The 18,156-nt window shown below is 35.4% G+C and overlaps 1 protein-coding gene across 1 annotated transcript; it reads right to left on the bottom strand.

Annotated features, from left to right (window-relative positions):
• Positions 1-398: 398 nt before the first annotated feature.
• LOC113521192 (85/88 kDa calcium-independent phospholipase A2) lies at positions 399-17,973 on the bottom strand. Its single transcript, XM_052903006.1, has 15 exons — positions 17,800-17,973; positions 17,509-17,716; positions 16,029-16,119; positions 13,599-13,766; positions 11,700-11,831; positions 9,712-9,880; positions 8,853-9,300; positions 7,473-7,643; positions 6,423-6,691; positions 5,386-5,529; positions 4,600-4,732; positions 4,014-4,159; positions 3,386-3,501; positions 2,381-2,594; positions 399-932 (listed from the first exon to the last, which is right to left on the bottom strand). Exons 1-15 carry the CDS (start codon positions 17,810-17,812, stop codon positions 922-924), a joined length of 2,433 nt encoding a protein of 810 aa, XP_052758966.1. The 5' UTR covers positions 17,813-17,973; the 3' UTR covers positions 399-921.
• Between the last annotated feature and the right edge of the window lie 183 nt (positions 17,974-18,156).

Genomic DNA, 18,156 nt, shown 5'->3' with positions numbered 1-18,156 from the left:
TCTACATTATAATATGTATTTAAAGTCTACTAATAACTTTATGAGTCTATATTTAGTTACTAGCTGTTCTGTTAGCCCGCAGCTTCGCTCCTTCCAATACAAACACTCATACCCCATTTCATCCCTTTAGGAGAGACTTCTTCCAATAAACATACAATTTTAGTTTTAAACTAAGAGCCTAAATCTAAAATTTTACATATGTCACTTCTAAACTGACGATTACATACACTTTCAAACCCCATTTTACCCCCTTTGAAATTGAATTTTCAAAATGCTCTTCTTATTATTGGTCACCTATGCTATATAAAAAAAAAAAACCTATTTGCAAAATTTCAAGATTCTAAATTCAGCGGTTTCGATTGTGCGTTGATATATGGTTCAGTCAATCAATCAATCAATATAGAATTATATCCTGGATTAAAACATAACTTTTTATCATATTTCAAACGGACAAAGTTGCGGGACACAAATAGTGTAACAAGTGATATCCGCAATCCTAACAATAGTTACAGCTTAATACACGAGACACGACTTAATAGAATTCTCATTATTATTAGTTAGATGACCAGCACCCTTATAGAATCGATCCTTACAAAAAAATATAGTTTACAATTTTCAACCACATCTGAAATTAGTTCCTATTCCTCTTTTATTTGCTAACATTAAAAAAAAACTCAACAGAGATATGCAATAGATGTTTTGTCAAAATTGAAATAATAAAAGTTGTTAATGTTGGAAATTAAACTCTGGTCAATTTAATTACAATACATTTTTGTTCGTATCGAGACTCTCTCACGTGTTGGTTGTATTTTAGATTAAATATTAATCATAACAATATATAAAAATTACTATCATAATAGATCATTTTCTTGTGATGCTTGGTTAATTAATAATTTACTAGGTACCTGTATTAGACTAGATTCATGACGTATCTGTAACAATAAACAATATATATTTATTTATATTTCAAATAATTGACCGGTAAAGACCTACATAAACAAGTATGTACATTACGTTACATTAAGCATTTTTAAGCATACTATATTTTTACTGTATAGCTGTATATTTAACGTCTCTTTGCTAAATTAAAAAAACAATGGTGATCGTGTTTGGACATTAGCAGTTTTGAAAATTGAAATATGTTTTGTTTCAGAAAAAATGCAAAATTCAAGGAAAAGATCTATTTAATTCGAATATACTTGAGATTGACTTTTCATACTATATATACTTTTATACTGGCCTCAACTCTCACGAGTATATTATTACTTGAGGCTACTAAATTCCATTACTTCTAATACACTCTTCCTCTCCCCTCTCTCCTTTAGAATCTCCTTTCCTCTCAATGAACACAGTATTCTAATGAGCGTTTTATTTACTTGCTAGTGTCAACTAACTTCTAAAAAAACAAGAGTTTCATGTCGGTGGTTTTTTTTACTATATATTTGTTACCTTATAACTGCATCAGTTACAAACCGACTTTGAAAATTATTTTTTTATTTCTAAGTATATTACTTGCAGATTGTCACCATAGAAATTTTATCAAAACCGAGTCAGTAGTTTAGATTTTAAATCAAAATAATTGATTTTGTCACAGTTGTAGTAGGTTTATTTTTTTTTATGCATCTCAGAATGGCAAACAAGCTGACGACCCACCTGATGGAAAGTGGTAACCGTCGCCTATAGACATGAGCAGTACCATGGACATAACAGAGTATACTGTTTCGCCCATGATACCCCCCATACGTTGCCATTCCTGAGGACTCAGGCGTTATTCCTTTGTACCCTGTAAATTCACTGCCATATTCCACCCTTCAAACCAAAACAGCTATGCAAACACAACTGCTAAACATTTTTTTATCTAAACATTATTGACCAATAAAATGTGGTGCAAAAAGCGGATTTAACGCTCTATAGGCGAGACAGACAAACATTATTTAAAAGAATTGGTCGATGGAAGCGACATCGCTAGCGAGTCCATGAGTTGGAATGAGTCATCCAGCGTTGCTATCTCACGGACTGTCTATGATGTCGATTCCATCCACTAATTCGTTTGTCATTTATCTAGAGGCCCTGGTGTCTAAAATACAAGCTACGACTTAGTTTAGGCTCCAGATCTTCCACAAATACGATACTTTTATTTTGTATAAAGTAAATAATCTTTATTTTTAAAACCACTGAGGTGGCAAACAAGCATACGGCCCACCTGATGGTAAGTGGTTACCGTAGCCTATGAACACCTGCAATATCAGAGGTATTACGCGCGCGTTGCCGACCCTGAAGAAACCTCTTTACCCCCTTGCTTTATGCTGTAGTCTCTTGGGAAAATCTATACATAGAGTGTAATTTGTGTTGATGAATAAACAACTGATTAGAATAGTACCTGCGCGCAGGAGGGCGGCGAGGTCGAGCACCTCGTCGCGGTGCTCGCGCACGGCGGCCTGCGCCTCCCACAGCATGGTGAGCAGGCGCTCGTCGCCGCGCTCGTCCATGGCCACGTCGTGCGACAGCTGCGGCGAGAAGCGGAAGTAGCGCGCGCCCACGCTGCTGCACCACGCGCGCGCGCGCTCCACCACGCGCCCGTCCGCCTGCGTCGCCTGCGCACGTTTCCTTACTCTTTACTGCACTTCGTATCTTTTTTTTAATGGAGCATTGTATTGTAGTATATTGTAAAATCTTTATTGCACATAACTCAAATTAAGCACTGATAAATGATTTGATATACAATGGCGGACTTATCCCATAAAGGGATCTCTTACAGTCAACCTTTGAGAAGCTGAAAGAAAACTATAGACTGTATAAGGGTAATAACCGTACAGCTAAAGATAAACTAAATAATACCCAGTAAAAAATTTTATATATAATACAATAAACAGCACCATATACCTCTACATATGTAAATAATAAAAGTACACGAAAAATTATATAACATTAATACATAAATAAATAAAAACATATATATTATTTTGAAATAATTTAGCAGAGTATTTATTGTTATATTTAATACACACTATTCATATTTATATATTTACTAGCGGCCCGGTACGTGCTTCGCTACATATAAAGTGCAATAATAAAAAAAAATTTAACATCAAATTCATTTATTCAAACAAAAAAATATTTTATTAATTGCTAGCTATTTTAATTGTACCGCAGTGCAATTTCAACACTGAAAAAAATTCAAGTTGACAGCACAATTCCTATCTTAAAAAAAAGTTTGAATTTGACACAAAAATCCCCATTAACAAAATGATCCGCCATCAATTGAATTCATTTGTTACAAAAAATATAATAAATGAATACCTTTCTTTGCTCTATCAATATTCAGAAGAATCCAATATATAGGTATTGGAGCGATACCGATATCAAAAACATGTACCTATCGTACCTGATCAACCAGCAGGCTTCCGATTGCGGAGATTCCCCAAGCTAGTCTCGCCGTATCCCATAAACTCTCCGGTTTAAACACGTCGAAGTCCTTTATCTTTGTGACTGGTATTGAACCTGCAATATTATATAGTTTTATTTTAAACTTTAAAATTAAATGTATATTTTTATAATTTAGTATTTAACAAAACGGAACTCTTATAGGATCACATCGTTGTCCATAAGTTCGTCCGTCTGTCAAGACCCTTTTTCTTAGGAACGCGTGGTAGTATCAAGTTGAAATTAATATCCTATATTCAGGTCTGCAGTCTCTTAAAGCAGTGAAAAAATCAAGCTTCTAGATCGACGCACTCAAAAGACAGGGCCGTTTATATTCCATTTATGTCGCATATTTTGGCATTTGCAAAGGTAATCAAAACCTATAGGATAATTCCCGTTGACCTAGACTCATGATATTTGATAAAAAAAAAAACAATGTCATGTAGCATAAGTAAAAGTAAAAATCCGAGAACCGTAAATTTTTTGTTATTTCACGAAATAACTTGATGATTTTGTAAGGAACCCTCGTTACGCGAGTCCGACTCGCACTTGAAAAGTACAAATTGATCATAAAGATTAATTAAATTCACCTGTTCCACAAGACACGACTACTTTTAGGTTGGTTTCTTTAGCTGCCTCGTGTTGTCCGGTCGCGGTAAGCGCCTGGTTCAATTCTATCAACTCAGTTAACACGTCCAACGTGGGATTATTTCCCATTAATCCACCATCTAAATATCTGAAATAACATAAAATATTCAGTAACGTTTATGAGTTTCTATTAGATATGGCGTGTTCAGTTCTCAAGTTAATATAGAAAGTTCTAAATTTTGGTCATTTTCACACTCACAGTAAAATACAAGGTATATTTTACTAGTGAAACTTAGTTAAGTCCTTATAAACTCATATTTATGACTAACACTTGGTTATATACTCAGGGCTGGACACTTTGTGTATACTATGTGTATGGACACCAGCGCCATCTGGAGAGAGGAAAGTGAACTGTTGGATGTTCAGCGGGTCCATTGCCAACAATAAACTGTACCAGGTCGGCTTACATGCAGTTCTCTCTAGAGAGCATTGTGATAATTCCTGAAATTTCCTAAAATTAATCCGTTACGATGGACTAATATTTCAAGCAACGCCACCTGGTGGTCCTAAGCCGCGCTACCCACGTACCTGCCGGAAGCACGGAAGTAGGAAGGCGCGGCGCCGGATGCCCGCGCCGCCTGCCACACGAGCTGCTCGGCGGGCGGCGGCGGCGGCGGCAGCGACACCACCGACACCTGGTCTCCGGCCTCCGCGCGGGGACCTAACGGTGTACTACGTAATAGTAATCAAGATCCACCTTAAGGGGTACCCCTTAAGGGTGGATTCACATCGTACCTACATTTCATCATCATACCTACATACAATGATGTCATCATTATATATATACATATATATTCTTTATTGAATTTATAAATTACATAGTTAATGCATTTATAAAGGTTGTGAACAAGGATGGACTTATCCCTAACAGAGATCTCTTTCAGTCAACCCAATACAGTTAGAAAGCATGTCGTTAGTGGGCAACTAAAGTGCTACAACTATTAATTAGAATACGAATTACTATTAACACTATTCAATACATAAAGTAATATACAGTTAAATAAAATATTAAAATATATAATAAAATATTAAATAAATACATATACTATAAATATAATATCTACCTACTTCTATAATAAATGTAAATATAAATGAATATACTACCTACAGTAGAAATTTAATGATTTTAAGATATGACAGTTCAATTTGAAAAATGAAAAATTAAGAATATGACTCAAGGGATAGGAAATGTAATTTCAATTTTTTTTAAAGAGGTAATAGAAGGACTTTCTTGTATGTGAAAAGGGGTTAGTATATATTATAAAAATATATCTTCATAATGATGCATGTATTAAAATATTTAGTACTACTCACTCAATGTGCCATTATGCTCGTCAAGTATTTCCTGTGCCGACTGATAGTTCCTGAATATATGAAGATCAACGGGTTTCCTGTCCGCTAGTACTGCTAATATACACAGTTTAGGTCGTTTTATATCAGCCATTACTGTCTCTGCACCTATAATATAATAATATTATTTAAATGTATTCATCTTATTGTCAGGTATCTCCTATATACAGATAATTATATAATTACACTTAAGGGATTGTTAGAAATAGAAACCAAGTGCCCCATTGCTTGCAATAAACCCATCCAGGTCGATCTCTATGTAGAGACCATGAGGACCATGTGGTTCCTGCTCCTTCCCATAGAAACTAACCTGTCCTTTCATCATCATCTATCATTCCTCACTAGTGTTCCGCCGGCGTATACCATTAGTATGGGCGCGATTACGATTCCATTATTATCCATTAAAATATACAGTGTCATCTAGTCCTAAATGAAGCAGAACTTGTACTATTTATAATATAGAGCTTATGAACATATTATAAAAGTAGGTTAGAAGAGAAGGGATTTTTAATTGGGTAAAAATGGAATGGTAACCCCGCCTGCGCTATCGGTATACACTGACGAAGGTAGGGGTTTTATTGGGTTTGTTCGACCCATTTGCTAGCAAATTATCTTTACCTAACCTCATCCTCGGGTTGGGGGAAGGGATTGTTAGTAATGGAGACTGAGAATCCCATTGCTAGCAATATATCCAACCAGGTCGAAATCCTCGCGGTTCTCCTTGGAAACTATCATGGTTAATTTCTGATGAATTCATCACGATGGGCTAACTGACCTGTTTCATTTTCATCTATTACCCTTCACTAGTGCTCCGTCAGCGTATCCTGTCAGCGCAGGCGGGGTTACCATACCATTTTCACCCATCAAAAAAAAAAACTTCATCCTCGTTATTTAATCCTACATTGGTGCTCCGCCATTGTATATACTATTAGCATAGTTGAGTGCATAATTCTATTTTCATCTATTGAACAGAGGGGCTATCATACAAAAAATGTACTTACCTAAATATTCTTTAAGCATATTTTCCAATGTCTCTGAAGGGTACGGCCGCATGCCAACAAAGGCTTGTTCTTTTAGTCTAAAATACAATCTTTGGCATTCCCTCAATGACTTCCCACAGGATAGCGCCAATGCTAGGATCCCTCCGGTACTGGTTCCACCGATCCAATCAAAACAATCGACGATCGGTCGCCCAACTGCCTCTTCCAGATTTATTAATGTTTGTATGAGAACTAGACCTCTGATGCCACCACCGTCTAGACAGAGGAGTCTGTAACATTTTATTACTAATTAAAAGCAAGTTATATATAATATACACAATACCATACACACATCAGCCATTAAATGTCCACTGTTGAACATAGGTCTTCCCCATAAGAGGTTGGCAATATCAGTTAGGATTTGATGACATTTTGAGAGATGTGCTGCCTACAACACTGACATAAAAGGGAAGAAGTGGCCTGTTCCAGGCTGGGACCACACGGCAGCTGTATATGTTACTTGCCGCTTATGGTTGCCGTTAAAATTAATCAAGTGGTTGTTACTCACAGGCTGCAAAGTGAGTATGTATTTGAAAGAGATAATGTACTCGTAACTCACAGATCACGACAACGAGAATATCGTTGACAGTAATCATATGGTTATTACTCACCAGCCGCTATAGTGAGAATATCGTTGACAACCATCGTACGGTTATTACTCACCAGCTGCAACAGTGAGAATATCGTCGACAACAATCGTACGGTTATTACTCACCAGCCGCAACAGTGACAATATCGTTGACAACAATCGTACGGTTATTACTCACCAGCCGCAACAGTGAGAATATCATTGACAGTAATGAAATGGTTATTACTTACCAGTTATGACGGTGTGTATGTTAATAAAGGCGATGGCGTGGTTATTCCTCACTGACCACGACACGATTAAGTTATGTCCTTGGTACTGCTCATGTCTATAGGCGACGATTACCACTTTCCATCAGGTGGGTCGTCAGTTTGTTTGCCATTTTAAGTTGTATAAACAAAAAATTGTTGTCGTGATTTACTCACCGGCCGCGTTTGTCGTCGTCCTGCGCGGCGGCACGCATGACGGCTGCAACGGCGAGCATGTCGTTGATAGCTTTCCGTTGGGCCGGGCGGGCGACCGCTAGCGGTGGTACACCGTTGTACTCCCCGCGCGGCAAGCAACCCGGACGGCAGCCTGATACGTCAGGCGCACATCTGTATCACACATATATGAAATGTAAATCTAGATTTTTTATACCTGTGTGTATGTGTGTATAACACACACACACACACACACACACACACACACACACACACACACACACACACACACACACAGCCTTTAAGTGTCCACTGCTGAACATAAGCATCCCTCTTGGGGAGTTTTGCCAGCAGTTGCCACGCTTGACAGGCGGATTAGCAACCACAGTTAGGCTTTGGAGATGTTTTAACAGGGACGCTGCTGCCAATCCCTCGTCCTCCCTTAGTCGCCTCTTACGAAAAGGGAAAGGAAGGGGTGGCCTATTCTATGCGGGAACCACACGATACCATAAATTATTTGTAAATTTACATCAATTCAATTACGCAATGGTTATAGATTAGGACTAACGACCAGTACAGCACTATCGTGTTAGCACTGATTCAGGATTCTCGTACAGCAGAATGGAAAATTTTTTCTTTGTATCACCAAACTACCAGTGTTGATTTAGATGCGATCATTTATTGTGCCATAGAGTGAGACAAATACTTTCCCACTCGTGTTATATCTCGACAAACCATACTAATAAGTATATGAATGTTTTTAATATATTTACAACCTCCGCGGCACAGTGACAGATAGATAGATAGATTACTCTTTGTTTCCTCCAAAAGATTACAGTAATAAACTTATTATAGGTACAAACAAAAAATTATCATAGTGATACGCATCTCGCTCCTAGTAAAAAAATCCCAGGTTCGATTAAGCCAATTTAGAAAACGAATAGTTTAAATTGGCTCGGGTCTGGATATTTAGGGTTGTGCCTTCAGATGTTTATGGTTCCTCGTAATACAAAGTATCCTGACTTGAAGATTGATTGTGTGACATTTATATAAAAAATTAGCTTGAGTCTAAATCGTCACGTACAGTGCGGTTTCAGAGAAATTTTCTCCTACGAACACTCAAGCTGTGGAACAAGCTCCCTGCCGAGGTTTTCTCTAGAGACTACAGTATGGGGTTCTTCAAAAAGAGTATATTAAGGTTTCTATAGAGTCGGCTACGCGCACTTGACACCCCTGGTGTTGCAGGCGTTTATAGGCTACAGTAACCGTTTACAATCAGACGGGCTGTATGATTGTTTGCAAACTTTGTGGTATAAAAAAATTACATATACTCTCTATATAGCCTCTGATCTAATATAAGTTTACAATATCCGTTAAACTCACCTTTTAGCACCTACCGCATGTAGAATATACAATATCTTATCATAAACATTGCTCGTCACCCCAACTGATGCCGACACACAATGTCTTGCTGTGAAACCTTCATGGTTTCTCGCCTCCAAGTTCGCCCCAAACACGATCAGAGCTTGCACGATAGATATATTCGTTTGTTTCACAGCCAAATGCAAAGGTGTGTTCCCTTCATTATCACCTATAGAATGCTCAGCGCCTCTTGATAGTAACGCTACAGCGCATTCGAGTCGCCCTCGTAACACCATAATGTGTAAGGCCGTTCGCCCGTCGAAGTTTATTGCATTTATATCGCAATTCTTGTCGGCAAGCGCTTCTATAACTTCTCTGGATATCGCCCAGTGAAGTGGGTTGCCACCGTGTTTCATATCCTGTTGATATAATTTTAGTTGGTTGTCTTGTAATAAGTCACCGACAATACCTGAAATTAATTTATATAAAATTAAGAATAAACCTATAAAAGTATGGGGGAAAGGGATAGGTACTTACTTTTTTTTTTGTAATAAATACATATATATTTAATGATCATGATGATAATGAAAAAGGCAAACAAGCTCACGGCCACACACCTGACGGAAAGTGGTAAGCGTCGCCTATGGACATGAGCAATACAATGGACATAACAGAGTATACTGTTTCGCCCATGATACCCTATATACGTTACCATTTCTAAGGATTAAAGTATTATTCCTCTGTACCCTGCCCACCCTTCAACCCGAAACATAGCCATGCAAACATAACTGCTTAACGGTAGAAATACGAATGGGGCAGAGGTACCCAAGCAAACGACTTTTGTACAAAGTCTCCCTGTGCTAATCCCCTAATTACTCACCGGGCAGCGTGCTGGTGGTGCGACGCGCCGCACACAGGTTGACGTCGGCGCCTGCAAGCAGCAGCGCGCGGACACACTCCGGCGCATCGGCCAGACATGCCATATGTAGCGGCGTGTAGCCCTGCTTGTTGTACACGTCCAGTGACGTCGCCTTGGCTGCCGACAGCGCCTGTAACGAGAACATTCATTTTCATTCACGTACCCAAATACTAGGTAACTTACTCGTACCAGACCAGGGATTATCAACTTTATGCTAGCAATACACCCAGTCAAGTCGCCCTCCTCATGGTTCCCCCTGGAAAATATCTTGCTTAATTCATGATGAATTCGTCACGATGGGTCAATTGGCCTGACTTATTCCTCCCTGATCCCCCGCCAGCGTAATATAATAGCCGATAGCAGAGGTGGAGTTACCATACCATTGACATCCATAAAAAAAAACAGCGCGATATCGATAGCACAGACGGGTTTATCGTGCCAGTTTCATCATTAAAAAAAGTTTGGCTTTGCCATATTCTATTCTTTTCTATTTACCCCTACTGTGATTAATCGGTACCAATAAGAAAGTTAGACTTAGTATATTTTCTGTAGGTATTTATTTATTTTTCCTTTAGTATATGTGTATAAAGCGAACTAAATGCTAAAAGCATTTTCTCCCAGTCAACCTTAGGGAAGTGTTAAAATATTCCATGTATGTAATAAGTGTATGTTAATATTAACCAAATAAGGATACTAATTCGAAAATTAAATCGTGACAAAAAACATTTCAGAAAGTCCAGATATTTTAGTCAGAGTTTGACAATGCTCAAACCGCGATCCCAAGATAGATCTTAATCAATCTAGCAAATCTGAATTTTCCTTTTTATATTTTTTTTTTACATTTAAAAATATTTGTCGCTTGTTTCATGCTTGGGGGCCACGTACAGCTGTCGTCCGGTATGCTATATCAGAGACATTTGTGTATGGCGAAAGCGATCTAAAAATTTTTGCCACGAGAGGTCGTTATCCTCATATGATAGTAATTATAAAATTATGTATAACTACTCACCAAAGGAAATGCACCTTTTACAGAACATACGTTGTATTTTCAAATTATAATTTAATTATATACATGAAACATTAAAAAATTCTAAAAATCCCAATTTAATTAAAAAAAAAAATCTCCACAGTTAAGGCTCAATACACTAAAAAAATTATTAAACTTTTCCTACTAAATCGATCTAGTGGTCAAATTTTATGATTTTTTTTTTATAGATCAGCAATCCTTGCAGAAAACTGATAATTTTTTTACATACCATTATTCATACATAATAAGTAGTTAATGAAATTTCTACTGTATTAAGTATAGTTCATATCAATACATAAGCCAATTTGCAAGAATTATTTTCTTACCTAAATGTTCTTGGTAATTCAAGGTTAAATATTATATATGAGATAACCTACTATTGTAGGCTGAACAGTGTAATCATTAAAGTGTAGGTATGTGTATATATATATGTATGTACTCATATAATTATTTATTTATTTTATTTACACCGCACACCATCTAAGATTAACTACGGAAAAATTATATTAAATTAAGCATACAGATATTTTTGGTATCGCGTCGTAACAGGTTTAGTCTATCAATTATTGTTTATAAATACTCAAACATTCTCTACTACAGTTCAAATAAAAACAAAAGCGAAACGCGTGCTCTATAAATCCCTCCCTGCTTATATTTTTTCATCCAAATATAATTTGCACTAATTTAAGGCAAATGTGAATAATTATAGCAAAATACGTTATTTTGATTTTAAATCAATCAAATGAAACTAATGAATTTTGATAAAATTTCTAAGGAACCAATCTATAAGTCCCTATATCCTTTAAGATACAGAAATTAACAGCTGACGGAGTTATGAGGTAACAAACAAAAAAAAAAACCGAATTGAGAACCTCCTTCTTTTTTAAGTCGGTTGAAAACTGAATTATGTTTGTATATTTACATTGATAATTTCTCTGTTACTGGCTGCGGCATAGTGGTATACTGTGTTGCCGTCATTGTCGACTGTGTTTAACGAGCACTTCAAGGATATAAGGCTTTGGACCATGCGCACATTGGACGACTTCACGGCCACCTGGAAACAGAGATAATATAAAATAAGTTTGATTTTTCGCTTATACATACGGAAAGGTTGGTAATCGTTGTAAAAAAAATAATCACTATCAGACAAAACATTATTTTTATATAACACCTGACTAATTTTTTCATATAGCAAACAAAGGTCTCAAAGGTCGCTATGTGTAAATATGTATATAAAAACAATTTTTATATGTTTTTTTATTTTACAATTTGACAAAAAAAAAATAACAATTTGCCTTATAGCCATCTACAGCAATTATAAGGACCTGTGCAAACGAATAACTTTTTATTTGTAAAGGATAAATGTTCTCGTTACATCATTAACTTGCACGTTATAATATTATGTTATGTAGTGAGTCTTTGTTTATTTTGTATATATATATATATATATATATATATATATAAAATAGAAAATTATGAATTCTCATGTATGTTTTTATATGCGATTTCTTCATAAGTTTGGATAGATTTTGAAAATCTATAGGATTTACTCTCTTCCTGGTCCCAAATAAACATACGTTGTTGTACGTTACTATTCAATGCGTGGTTTTATGTATAAAGTACAATCCTGCCTGATTAGGAGTAAAATCAAGTTCGCGTTCTAAATTCAAATTTTATTGTTTATTGTTTTATATTTTTTGTGGAACTACGTCATAAGACATTAAATCTGACAGGTTCTGACGTATACGGATGCCAGTAATAGAAAACATATTTGTGTAGTAAAAACATGTTTGAAAAATTTGCATAAATAAAGAATAATACTGTATTTTTTTTTTATCAAGCTACGTTTTACACATTTATTTTTGTAAATAATTATAGAACTCATATAGACTAAAATAAAAATTATATACAGCCCAATGAAACCCCGAACAAAGCAGATTTTGAATTATTGTTACTAGACCAGGGATATTTGCACCTAAATATATTTTTATACATACAAATTATAATACATAAAACCCACACTAGTAAAATAAATACATGAATACACGTTTGCACCGCGTGGATATCGAACCCGCAATAATCAAAGTCGATGCATTGTGATAATCTCCTAGGTAATTAAAATTTTCGTTAAAACCGGATTCGATAATTAAAATTCTTACTAATATTAAAAACTAGCGATCCGCCTTGACTTCAAATGAGTAGATAGTAGATTCGTATTTTTTTTTTTTATAAAAAACAACCTATATTGCTCACTGACAATACAGCATTCTATAGGTGAAAGAAATAAAAAAATCGATTAATCATTTTTTAAGTTTATCATTTAGATACAAAAAAAGTCGAAACTTTCTTCCTTATATTAGTTAAGATGTAAAAGCGAATACCCTTTTTATTTGTTGGCGCCTCAATAAAACAATGAATCGTCATAAAATTTGGTGTACACATATCATTTGAACATGGCCTATTTTTAATGCCAGTAAATCAACATACGGGATATGTTGATATACTGGCATTAAAAACGCGGACGAACTCCAAATTAAACAATAGTAATACTACAAGTAATATACTATACTACATCAGTTGTTACTTGTCCACTGCTGAACATAGGCCTCCTCCATAAGAGTGGTTTTGACAACACTTGGCAGGTGGTTTGGCAACCGTTGTTAGGTCTTAGAGATGTTTTAAGAGGGGCGTTGTTTCCGTTGGAAAGTGGTTGCACTAAGTTCCCTTAGTCGCCTCTCCATCTCCATCATATCCATGGAAAAAGAAGGGGTGGCCTATTCTATGCCTGAACCTAATTGCAAATACTGCATGTAATACTAACCATCAAAGGAGTGGCTCCCGTATGTGGATCAACAGCGTCAATACATCTTTGTACCTCTGGAACATTGAATAGCTCATATAAACCAAAATGGGCTATTATATGTGCTATTGTCCACGCTTGGTGTTCTGATAGAATGTCACAAAGTTTCTGTAAAGTTGGTACTGTGCACTGTAAACAAAAACAACATTTATTAGGAGAAAGAAATTCAGAAAATATATATTAAGACTACAAATTTTTTTGGTTGCCTTTATGGAATTATCGAGAACATACCTTAGTACACTACTAAGAGATATGAGTATTTGACCGTACTAACAATGACTGGACTTTTTTAATGGGTGATAATGAAATGATAACCCCACTTGCGCTATCGATATGTCGGCGGGGGCCAGTGAGAGAAGATGGGTGAAAATGAAGGCAGGTCAGTTGCCCCGTTGTGATGAATTCAGCAGGAATTAACAAGTTTCCAAGAGAAGCCACTAGGAATTCAACTTGATAGGGGATATTGCTAGCAATGGGACAATAACACCTCATTACTCTCCCTTTCTGCTCAATAAGGCTGGGGGCCGCGTGAAAAAATATGCCTACTAAACACTAAATCAATTAATACTATATCACTTGGAGCAAGCATAATACTAAAACAGTGTCATAGTTTATCAACTCTGCGAGACACTCCTGCATGGCCAAGCGACAAATGTATTTACTTAATAAATTTACTGAACTGTCAACATTTTACTTTTAATAAAATTTCTTTAAAGTTAGAAACGTGCACTAAACTATGATAACCTTTATCATCAGATGGAATTTAACACCTTTATAAAATAAAAAAAAAAAATTAAAAAGCTGCGACTCTTAATTAGAGCTTTACGATTATAATTTCGCCATAATCGATGCGCTGTCATAACACAATAGTGATAGTGGCTCATTTGAAAGTCAAATTATGACGATGAGACGAGACATCACATATTGACGAATCATCCTCGACGTTATTTGTGCAATGACGCAAAGTTTTATTATCGTATTCATACGCTCACAAATCGTAAAAATATATAACGAAATTGTCAAAAAACAAAGCAATCAGACCTCAATAGATAGTCACAACTAATTATGACTAATGATATAGTTTTTTATATGTAAATGTTGTGAATACACATCAACTTTACTTAATGGTAGTTTAATACTTAACTGATTATAATTTATTTCAATTGAATGATCTATTCAAATACAGAGAGGTCACAACATTTTACTCTTTAACAAATAATAATCTCCCACTACTGTTTCAGAAGCTCGCCTAGCTGTGTTTTAGTTTGAAGGGTGGAATATGGTCATTACAGGGTACAGAGACAGAAGTATATATAGTCTTTAGGAATGGCAATGTATAAAAGTACCACTCATCATGGTATAAATAAAGTATAGGTTGTCTATGGTGCTATTCATTCATGTATGACTACGAGGTCTGTCCGGAAAGTTCGTATAAAAGTGTTCTGGAATGCGAGAAAGAGGAGTGGGGAGGCCAGGTAAGCGCAGGACCCCTTCCTTATGTCCCTAACAATGCTTCAGTTCTGGTCTGACCGCCGTGCGGTGCGAACTGGCTTGTCACGCCATCTGTGAAGTTACCTCTTAACGAAACCCCGTCGGCATGGAGCCCGCTTCCGTTGAAGAGCAGCGCGTCGTAATCAAGTTTCTCTCGAAACTCGGCAAGAATGGCCGTGAAATTTTTGCCGATCTCAGAACAGTTTATGGGGATGATGCTGTGAAGGAACCAACCGTCCACAAGTGGCTAAAAAGATTCAGAGAGGGCCGAGAAAGCGTTCAAGATGACCCACGTTCAGGACGTCCTTCCACTTCACATTCCGACGAAAACGTGGAAAGAATTCGAACTTGTGTTCTACGAAATTCTACGTCGATGTGCTCAGACGCCTCAAAGCTCGTGTGGCACGAGTTCGTCCAGAATTGGCGCGAGAGGGGCGTTCTTCACCACGACAGTGCCCCTGCCCACACCTCTCTTGTTGTCCGTGAGTTTTTGAGTAATAATTCCATGACGGTGACCGAACACCCCCCTATTCGCCGGATTTGGCCCCGTGTGACTTCTTCTTGTTCCCAAAAACCAAATTGGTACTTCGGGGGCGGCATTTGGGGGACATAAATGAGATAAAAAAAGCTACGACGGGGCAGCTGAGAAACCTACAACCAGAGGACTTTCAAGGAGCCTTCTCACAGTGGAAACGGCGTTGGCACAAGTGCATTATGTCACAGGGGGAGTACTTTGAAGGGGATAAAATTGATTTACCTGAATAATTGTAAAATAAAATTTTTAAAAAACTTTTATACGTACTTTCCGGACAAACCTCGTATACTGGCATATACCCACTTTCCATAAAATGGAATATTCTAAATTGCTTAAAAATAAACATTATAATGATAATATTTTACCTCTTTAGTTATTTCAATATATAATGGTATTTTCTCTTCATATATCCTGAATCTCTCTTCAGATATTTCTTGACTTTCTGAACGGAATAAACTGGAAGTAAAATATTTATTTTTAACTATTAACAAGTACCTATACTAATGTTAGAGATCATAACTAAAAATTTTAATTATATAACACCACACACTATATCAATAATTACAACAAAGGTGCTACAATGCTTACAACCTTTCTGTTAACAATACAACATTGAATGTTAACAAAAAAGAAAAACAAAACTTCCTTTAACAACAAAAGATATTCAAAGTAATAGAATGTAGTTAAATTGAATATATTCTTTAAATAAATAGAAAAATGTGAATACAGCAGCATTAACCATACAAACCTATTTTTTTCTGTTCTCTTAGGACTTTACAAAAATACTCTCTTGTCAGATAATATTGGTGAATACAATAATAATACATACAATCAGCCAAAGAATAATAATAATAATTTTATAATGATGAACACCAGTGCTTTATTAAGATTTTTATTTAATGTTTTCCCTTTCTTACATTGTGCTGAGAATGTTGTAGTCGCTTCTTACAACAAAAATAGAGTGGCAAGACTGATGATAAATAATATTCTTATTCTAGTACTATAAAAACAATCAGACTATTATAAGGAAACATAAATCTGCTGTACATATATTGATTTTACATAAATTCTTCTTTTATTTTAATAGAAAAAAGAAATAGCATGTATATTTTCCTAAATAACAAAAGGATATTATTATAAATGCTGGAATGCCATATTAACATTTATCAATATATAATGTGTCAATGGGTTTTTGTGTATAAGACAGTCATATAAAATTGTAGTTTCTCCAATGACATCCATTTCATATTATATTGTGATTCATCCTGTCAATAATGAATCATCATTCCAAGTATGTTCCTTATAATACTTATACTTAGAAAGTCAAACATGTATCTAGGATTATTATTTATATATATAAAAATTATTTATTCTCTACTTATTTCTCAAGAAAAGTGCAAATCTATTTTTCTGTTCTATATTAAAAAATATACTGATAGAGAGAAGAAAAATTACATTTTTATGTTAGATACATTCCCACATTAGTAATATTTCTTAAAGACAAAATATCTCTTTCATTTCATCCACTGACAAATCTATACATACATTTGTCTGTAATGTGCAATGGCCTTAATGGAGCACTTTTTATGGCTTTAAAGTTTCTATTACCTATTAAATTATGTAAAAAATATTAATATTTATGTAAACATACCTAACACTGTATTTAACACATAAAAATATAACTAGTATTTAATATAAAAATACCTATACTAAGTAATTAAAATACTTTAATTTTAATAAACTTATTATTCAATGCGCAATGTACTGATAATGAAAAGAAAGGGCAGAGTTCATTATTTTCTGATATCATAGACAAAATTACATCAACAATGTAATAATACCAACCTGTACATTTGGTGTAGAGTTTCCGTGAAGGGTTTCTGTAATACAATTTCATAATACTTGTCTTTTGCATTTTTTTCACTTGGAATCTTTGGTGCATATAATATCATGGAATCCTTTCTATAATGAATGGGTCTAAAAAGGTAGTTGTCGGATCTTACTTCTAGCACTTTCGTTGGTAGCTCCTCACCACCAAGCAGTCCCCGAAAAACTAGTAAAACATATTAATTGAATATTTGTAAATTATTAAATAACAATGTAAGAACTAGGGACCAACAACAAGCACACACTTACATGAATTTAACATTTTATTTCGATTGCAAAATATAAACAAGCTGTGGACGTCTTTGATGACCAAAAGCGATATATTTTTTTCTAGACAAAATAACGTAAGACAACGGAAACAAGATGCTTATTCATATAATAATTTCAAGAACTGAAACTGTAATTCAGATCAGTCAGTTACATGTCAACTGAGAGGTTTTATCCTATTTTTTTATAGCATTACGGCTTTGGATACACACTTTAAATTTAATTCTTCTCTTATTACAGTAAATTTTATAGTCTAGTGATGTACCAATTGAAGCTGCGTCAAATGCTTAGTTCTAGAAAGCTCAATAAACAGAAATCGTATACACGATATTTAATACA

This window comes from Galleria mellonella, unplaced genomic scaffold (assembly GCF_026898425.1).
Source record: "Galleria mellonella isolate WM207_F2 unplaced genomic scaffold, CSIRO_AGI_GalMel_v1 utg99, whole genome shotgun sequence".
Taxonomy (NCBI): domain Eukaryota; kingdom Metazoa; phylum Arthropoda; class Insecta; order Lepidoptera; family Pyralidae; genus Galleria; species Galleria mellonella.
The sequence above is the reverse complement of the archived record's forward strand: the minus strand, read 5'-3'. Positions and strand labels throughout refer to the sequence as shown.

Coding starts and splice junctions, on each gene's coding strand:
- LOC113521192 (XM_052903006.1), bottom strand. Junction 7,644..8,852: donor CATGCGGTAGGTGCTAAAAG/GTGAGTTTAACG, acceptor TGTGTGATACAG/ATGTGCGCCTGACGTATCAG. Junction 6,692..7,472: donor GACGACGACAAACGCGGCCG/GTGAGTAAATCA, acceptor AAAATGTTACAG/ACTCCTCTGTCTAGACGGTG.